Raw genomic sequence first — 8236 nt, forward strand, 5'->3', positions numbered from 1 at the left:
TGAACGACTTACTTCACTATGACTTTATGACATTTTGAACCACATGCTATACTATGATGTTTTTATAAAATCTAGACCCACATGCTGTACTATGACGTTTTTATACAATTTTGAACCACATGCTATACTATGGCTTATTTGTAACATTTTGAACTTCAGTATGACTGTTTTTTATGACATTTTGACCGACATACTAAACTGAGAATTCTTTCTATTTTGAATGACATACCACAGTATGACTTTTTTATATTTTGATGACATACTATACTATGACTTCATATATTTTGATGACATATTATACGAAGACTTTTTTCACATTTTTTATGACATATTATACTTTGACTTTGACATTATTTGACATACTATAGCCTACGTTTAATTTTTCATGACATTTTTTATGACTTTCTATACTTTGACTTTTTTTCACATTTTTTATGACATACTGTATGATGACTTTGTTTTCTATTTTTAAATGATATACTATACTATGGCTTTTTAATGACGTTTATGACACACTATACTATGACTTTAAAATATATTTTTATGGTACACTATACTGTCACTTTTTAATGACATTTTAATGACATAATATACTATGACATTTTTTTTTCACATTTTTCATGGCATACTATACCATACCATGTTTTTTTCCAATGTTTTTTTTTCATGACATACTATACTTTGACTTTCTTTCATTTTTACTATGGCCGCACTTTGAGAAACTATGTTCTAGAAAATAACAGATCATCAAATAACAATAATGAATCAGAGCTGAAGTGAAAAATATCAACAGCATTTAATCACCAAAGATATAAACATTTAAATATCCATTTTTGTAATGTGACTGACAAAATCTTTACAAAGTTAGCCTTCATCTTCTGCTGACTGCTTCACATCGTCTGTACAAAAATGAGGTGGCATTGGAGACTGGCACAAAGAGAGGAAACTGTCCCGAGTAAACGACAACGTCAGCAAAATGAAAAGCAAAGTTACAGCAAAACACATTAACATTCTTATGTTTTGATTCTCAGTAAATAAAAGGACATGGACGTACAGTATATTTATATTTTTTGTCTGTTTTGCAATTTTCTTGTAAACTGCTTAGTGTGCCCACGCAAGCTTCAATCACATTCGATTCCTTCCTGCTCAATACAAATATAATTCACAATACCCAAATAAATAAACAAATAAAATAATACATAAATAAATTAAATTAGCAACGCTTAAATCTATTCCATAAACAAAGTTAATTAATAAAGGGGTGTCCCCACACATGCCACTGCCTTATTTATTTGTTATACAGCCTTTAAATGCATAAATCATCTCCAGCGGTTTTGTGTCACTTTTTTCCTAAATAAATGACAAAAGTTTAATCAGGCAGTATGTTGCTCATAACTCTAAACATCTCTGTGTTTTCACTTGCTGCAAAAGACTTAAATTGCAAACACTGACAGTTATTGTAGGCTTCACTGAAGTCAAACTTTCAGCTTCATTCGGTTACCCACAGCAAAGAGCTCTGAGGCCTCCACATCACCTAAAATATCCACAGAGGGCGCCTTCACTTCTCCCCACAGTACTGGAGAGCCGGATGTGGACAGGAATGTAAAATATCCATCAGAGTATGTACACAAATCTGTAAATTGTTCAAAATATCATGCAAATAAATACCGGTAATTCAAAACGAAACTACAACACTGACCTCAACAGTAGTAATATATTGTCGGCTATAAAGAGTTCCACAAAAAGTCCCTCAATGTACAACAGTGTTGCTTGAATAATGCAATATGACCTAAAGTTAATACTGCAGGTCACAGAGTTAACACTTTTTTTTTTTGTTCTTTTGTTTTAAAGCAGTGTTTCTGCTGAGGTCTTCAAACAGTGTTGAGCTTTAATCTGCTTCTCCAGGTTCCCACCATGCTCGGGTACAGCAGAGATGCACAACAGTAGGTATTACTGTACATAAACATTCACTCGTTTCAGTCAGTCCTAATGGAGAAGTACGTTTCCGACAGGCTTCAAATATAGAATATACAGTGTGCAGATGGAACCAAGTAAATCTATGAAAATGGACAGTGTCTGTGCTTTGATTCGAGGCTGAACCACAGTGTAGAGATAAACGACACGTAGCAGAAGGGCAGCAGGGTTCGTTCTCGACGCTTTAACAAACATCTTGTCCACGAGAAGGCAGGAGGGGAGGCCAGCTGCTCGACACGCTTCTGTTGTGCTCTTTCACAACTGTGCTCCTTGAAAATGCTCCGTAAGTTCATGAGGAGCATCTGTTTTTTTTTGTTCCCTGACCGAGAAGTCCATTTAGAGCTGAACCATTGCAACCCTTGAAATTCAAGTGTGTCTTTCGCAAGGCCCTGCAGGATGAGCGTCCACACATCTAAGAGCCAAATGTTCCTGCCATCCAAAACGAGTGCAACAAGGCACTGCAGGGTGGAACACCAGGCAGACGGAGAGAAACAGCATTTTACAAATATTTTGTCAAAAAAGATTTTTAAAAATATCTCCCATTAACTCTTTAAGATCAGATCCAATGATCAAAAACACAAAAAGACATCAGGGGCTGATGAATCACTGTGGGAAAATGTTTCAGGATTGTATCATGCATAACTCCTCAAAAATAAGGCAGCGACACACTTCAAAGACTCAAACACTGTCAGTCTACCTCACTTTAATCGACAATGTGTTTTGCTTATTGTTACTTAATTTGGATGTTTCAGCTTCACTTTGCAGAAAGACACGTGTGTCAAGTTTTCACATCTTTCTGCTTAAAGGGGGAAAGGGGGAACTGTACGTCTTAAATATGTGTTACAGCTGAAATATTTAGTCAATTAACTGATTTGTCAATCAAGAGAAAATTAATTAGCAACTATTTTGATAGTCAATTAAAGCTGGGGTAGGCAGTTTCATTTGGGTGTCACTGGGCAAAAATCCAATAATAAACTTTGAGCATACTGTAATTCAAGTGGTCTGTGAGAAAACTAGACTTCTGCACCTCCTCTTGGCTCTGTTTTCAGGCTTTAGAAATCTAGGCTGTGACAGAAGACTTTGGCCAAATCACAGAAAGTTGCTATTCCAGCATTGGTGACAACTGCCTACACTGCAAAGCAACCCAAAAAAGAAGACGGACTTATCAAAAAGAGAGTCTAAAAGAGAGTCTGACAATAAACGAAATAAAACGTGTTGATATCAGAAAAGTGTCTCAGAGATGAAGAGAAAATGTTGCTATTAGTTTAGCCTTCTGCTAACAGAGCTAAAGGCTCACAGCTGCGGCTTCAAGTTCATGTTCATGTGGCTAAAGTTAGTAAGAGCCTCAAATCACAGTGTGTCCTCCGCCTCACTCCGAACCCTTATAGAACAACTTGCTGGGAGGAGAGCAGACAGCAGCTGTGGAAACGGACCCTCAATCTGCAAACTTTCTGTTGCTGCTGTCACGCAGGTTAGACCTGGCATCCCCACCCGCCACCAGCTGGTGCCGGGGGTTTGTCCTAGCTGATTTCAAGTCGCTACAGCTGCTGACCGAAGGCCTGTCTCTCAATCTAGTGTCTACTTTTCTCTCGGGAAAGCAGGCCACAGCCGGCGAGGAGTGAGGCGGAGGGACTGTGGGAAGACTAGTTAGCTAATTCTTGCCTTGTTTGTGGTGGCATGAAGCTGCAGGACAAAGCTGTATTTTCAACGTCTGTCTTTTTTTCTTTGCCTTTTCAAATTTCTGCTTACCTGGACTTTAACTATCAAACATTCCGAATTGCCAAACATTTGCTTGTTCCAGCCTTAACGATGATTTTCTGCTGCGTTTTGGACCATTTTGACATTTTACAAACAAAACAACTAATGGTTGATTTATTGAGAAATGAATGGGCAGAATAATAGATGATGAAAAATAATCTTTTTTTTTGCAGCCCTAATATTTGTTTTGTGTGTTATTTTTCTGGTTTGGGGTCAATATTATAACTAAACATAAAGCCCTGACCTAAATTAAATAAATTGTAAAGCATCTTTTTAACTCAAATAGTAATGATCCCATACACACAGCACTGGACAGACATCTCATTGTGAATAAATTATTTGCTACAGCTTAATATTTAGTACAATCACTGCCATGACGAGGTATGCATGATAAAATCGAAATATTCTGCAGCAGCGACTCATCACGTTCAACGAGACATCAGGGGAATCTCAACAGAGGGTCAAAAAGCATCACATACTGATAACATATTGATAACACTGAAAGCTGTTCAGAAGCTACATTCCCCATACAGAAGCATACATAAGTGCATAAATTCAGGTTTGACAAATAGTGGCAATGCAAGATACAAAAAAGGGACAGAGAGTGTCCCTTCTACCAACAACTGATTTTTAAAAACCACACACTGACGTCTGCACATGCTCTGTGCTGTCAGGCCACAGAGATAACACTGTGAAGGACTTAAAATCTAAATTTGATGAGAAATTAATGGTCCTGATAACTGCTGCAAAAATATCAGATAATCACAGCATTATTGCACTAAACCATGCAGCCGTTTGAAGGAATTCACTACTACATTTTTGTAACAAAATTACTGATAATATTTGATAATTTTGGTCTGTTTTTGTCCACTTAAACAATTCTTATCAACTGGAAGCACATCAAGATCACACCGAGTATCTGTGGAAGCATTTCAGCAGAACAAACCCTGACGTTAACAATCTTTGTATCAATGAAACAACTCTTGATGTCTCATCACTGATATGTGTTATGATGTGTTATGCTGCAGGTCTGTTATTTCTTTTCTCATCTGTGGTCTCATTTGCCAAAGTGCTCTGAGAAAATATTTCTCTGGGGAGGGGGGAGGGGGGAAACTTCTGGTCAGATTTAAGAGATGGGGTGTACGTGAGACGGCAGAGGGACATCATTCTGGGTCGTGTTGTGTATGATGCAATATATAGTACTGAGACTGTCTTGGCAAAGGTCAGAGGTGGATTGAAAGACACTGAAGTGAATGTTAGGTTAAGGTCCGAATCTACTGTCATGTAAAAACTGCTGCAGGTGCAGGACGTTCTATTTTTGTGCAAAGACAACTGCTAGGACCGGACATGCAAATGAAACTGGTGCAGATAATTCATTTTGAATTTCACAAAAGCCCACAAAAGCAGAATTTGCCAGAAGCAGCAGCGGCAGCAGCAGTGTCTGAGCTCAGCAGATTCTGTCTGTTTATTTACATTTTCATGCTGCAGCAGTTCGATTTAAAACTGTCGGTTGTGTAAATGCCTCGGAGAGCTTTAGTTAAAAACTGAGGTGGGCCTCGTCTAATGAATCCTCCCAAACACACAGATGCTATTAACCCTACAGCTGTCTAGTCATATACATATATTCAGAGCTGTTAAACAAGGTGTTGGACAGTGACAATGAAAGATCTAAGAACTCAGAATACCCTGTCAACAAAGTTGTTGTGTCAACAGCTGTGTTTGGTCAATCACAGATAAAAACCCAGGGCTTAACTAAGTATAAAAGTTGGATACAGTGGTGAGGTTGCTCTTACTTTACATCAATAATGTAATTTTCTGCTACTAAAGGAAGCCTGTGGAGTTTTTGACCAGCAGTAGCGCTATAGAGCAAAATATTTGTAAAGCCGGCAGGAGTTTTAGGGTGCTTTCAGACCTAGTGTTTGCTTGTCATGTGACTGCAGTTGGTTCGGATCGAGTTTGGAACATGTTCTCACCACAAACAAGCAGCAGTTAGGGGGCAAACGACCTTGAGTTTGATTGAACTGAACTGAACAGGGCAGGTGTGAAAGCACCCTTAAAATCCTAACCAGTTTTAAAAATTGGGTTGCATCTCACACACAGGGAGACACTTCATAGATGCTGTTCTCTCTGATCTCGAACGTGTACACACTACATGATTTGAAAATAATGGTGCAACACACACCGCTGGCTATTTTTAAGATTATCGTACCAGAGGGAGCATGAATGCACGTCACATGATCTCATCAGGAAGACTGACATGCTTGCTGTAATGTTAGCAACGCTTTGCAGTGAGATAAACAAAAGCATGATGCTTAACGACTCTAGACAAACGATCAACAGTTTGTCTATTCTCCAAAACTCCACAGAGCACCTTTAATACTCCAACCCCACTATATCGTGAAGGGAAATATTGTACTTGTTACTTCACTACATTTATTTGACGCCTGTGGTTATTTTTCATTTAATATCTTATACAGAAAAAACTATGCTGGAATTTAAAATTATTTTTATAGATGAAACTGTTAAAAAATAGCTTCATCTTGATGAGCTACATTAAAATACATACTTAATACATCAGTAATAATTATCTGATAATGTAATGCATGATATGGTGAGAGAACACAGGAGTATTTTTACCTGATACTTTAAGTTAATCCTTCTCTACTTTTACTTATGTAAAATCTTAACTGCATGACTTATACTGGTATTTTAGAGCAACTCCACTTAAAATAAAGATCTGAATACTTCCTTACATCGCTGTGTATTTAACACAAAGTAAATCCATCTGAGTTTTTAGATCCTTTATGATTCCACCGCCACAGTCCAACCTAAAACTGGGGCTGTCGCCTGTTCCTGCTGGGGGGTCATTTATTGGCCCGTTGAAAAGTACATTTCAGCTGCCTCCCTGACTTTTTAGTGTTTGCTTACATGGCTGAGCCCGTGTGCAAAAATGTTAAACATGCTTGTCCTAGTTTAAGCAGCATGCACACTCGACACATTCTCTTCCTACATTTTGCACTCACACCGACAAATGCATAAGCGATAAGGCAGAAAACACTAAGAACTGATCCACGTTATTTCTTTTTCAAGCACAAATGCACCGTGTGCCGTTTGTAGATCAAAAAAGAAGAATTTTGCAGTTGCTGTTTGATCTGACAGTCAGTAGATCCGAGCCTAAACCCAAAGAGATGAAAGATGTCAGTTAGAGTGTTTGCACGTGTCAGAGATGAAGAAGAGGCAGAATGAGCTGAATAAAGAGAAGGATTCCTATGGAGGACTGCAGTGCATGACCCCGTCCACACTCTGACGTGTTTTCCTGCAATGAGAGTTCACAATAAATCCTCTTTTTCCAAAGCAAATGATTCGACATTTGTACATTTAGATAATAGTTGTTTTAACTTGTGCAATGGGACAGTTTAAAAAGAGAAACATGTTTTTGCAAGCATATACATTGTAGTTTGTAGAGAAGTTATAATGCAATGTGTCACAATCACAGCCAAAAGGAAATTTTGGAGTAAATCATTCATGATTAGTTGTTTAGGCTTCAATCTAGTAGCAGCTAGTATGATGACTGTTAACATTGGGTTATGCCAGGGGCAGGCAGGCTGCGGCTCCAGAGCCACATGCGGCTCTTAAGACCCTCTCCATTGGCTCCCTGTGACTTTGACATAAAATTACATGGAAAAGAATAACAGTTATTTTTTAACATTCAGATATTCACTTGTCATTGTTGTAGGCCTAGAGTGATTACTGCATTCTACAACTGTACAAATGTGTGGCCTATATATCAAATTAAAAAAGTTTTAACGTTTCATCAACTGAAACGTGAGTCATATGTCTACGACCCTGTGCCTTTTCCTCAAAATTCTGCTGAACCTCAGTAGCGATGGTCAGCCTGGAGTCCCTCTAGCAAGGCTGGCTATGGATTCCAAATCCAAAAAAGGGAAAGTCTTGGAGGAAATAGAGGATTTAATAGTGTGTGGGCAGATTTATTTGCTTTCAAGTTAAAGTACTACATAATTATAAATAGCCCACTACAGAGTGGCCACCTTGTAGTAAATCATATTAATGAATGCTCATTAAGACCTATTCATAATGTTGATGGGCTACTTCAGACTTAATAGGCTGTTAACAATATGTTTTGCAGCTCCAGACAGATTTTTTTCTATTTTTGCAATAATGGCTCTTTTAATAGGAAAGGTTGTCGACATCTGGGTTGTGCTAAAAAAAGTACTACCAGTAGTTCATACTATGTGTTGTCCAAAATAAAAAGGGTTTATAAGACACTAGAAGACTGAATAAAAAGCTAGTTGTCATAGCAGGTGTGCTATTGTTTAAAGGGCCAGTGTGTAAAATGGGTTGAAAACAGTGACATCAGTGGTCAAATTCTAGATTGCAGGGCTCACTCGCTCACCCCTCCCGTCGGGTAAATGACGGTGGCCTCGTAGGGACAAAAAGCCTTGCGCACGAGTTTTTCAGGAGTAGGTCTATCTAGCGACGAGGT

At 38.2% G+C, this 8236-nt stretch overlaps 1 protein-coding gene across 1 annotated transcript in view; it reads right to left on the bottom strand.

Annotated features, from left to right (window-relative positions):
* Positions 1-772: 772 nt before the first annotated feature.
* Positions 773-8236, bottom strand: part of LOC126386405 (voltage-dependent calcium channel subunit alpha-2/delta-2-like) — a 75266-nt gene continuing 67802 nt past the window's right edge. Inside the window, exon 38 of the mRNA XM_050038728.1 lies at positions 773-7048. Within this exon, the coding sequence (XP_049894685.1) occupies positions 6953-7048 (96 nt within the window). The 3' untranslated portion in view covers positions 773-6952. The remainder of the gene's footprint in view (positions 7049-8236) is intronic.

Source organism: Epinephelus moara, chromosome 24 (assembly GCF_006386435.1).
Source record: "Epinephelus moara isolate mb chromosome 24, YSFRI_EMoa_1.0, whole genome shotgun sequence".
NCBI lineage: Eukaryota > Metazoa > Chordata > Actinopteri > Perciformes > Serranidae > Epinephelus > Epinephelus moara.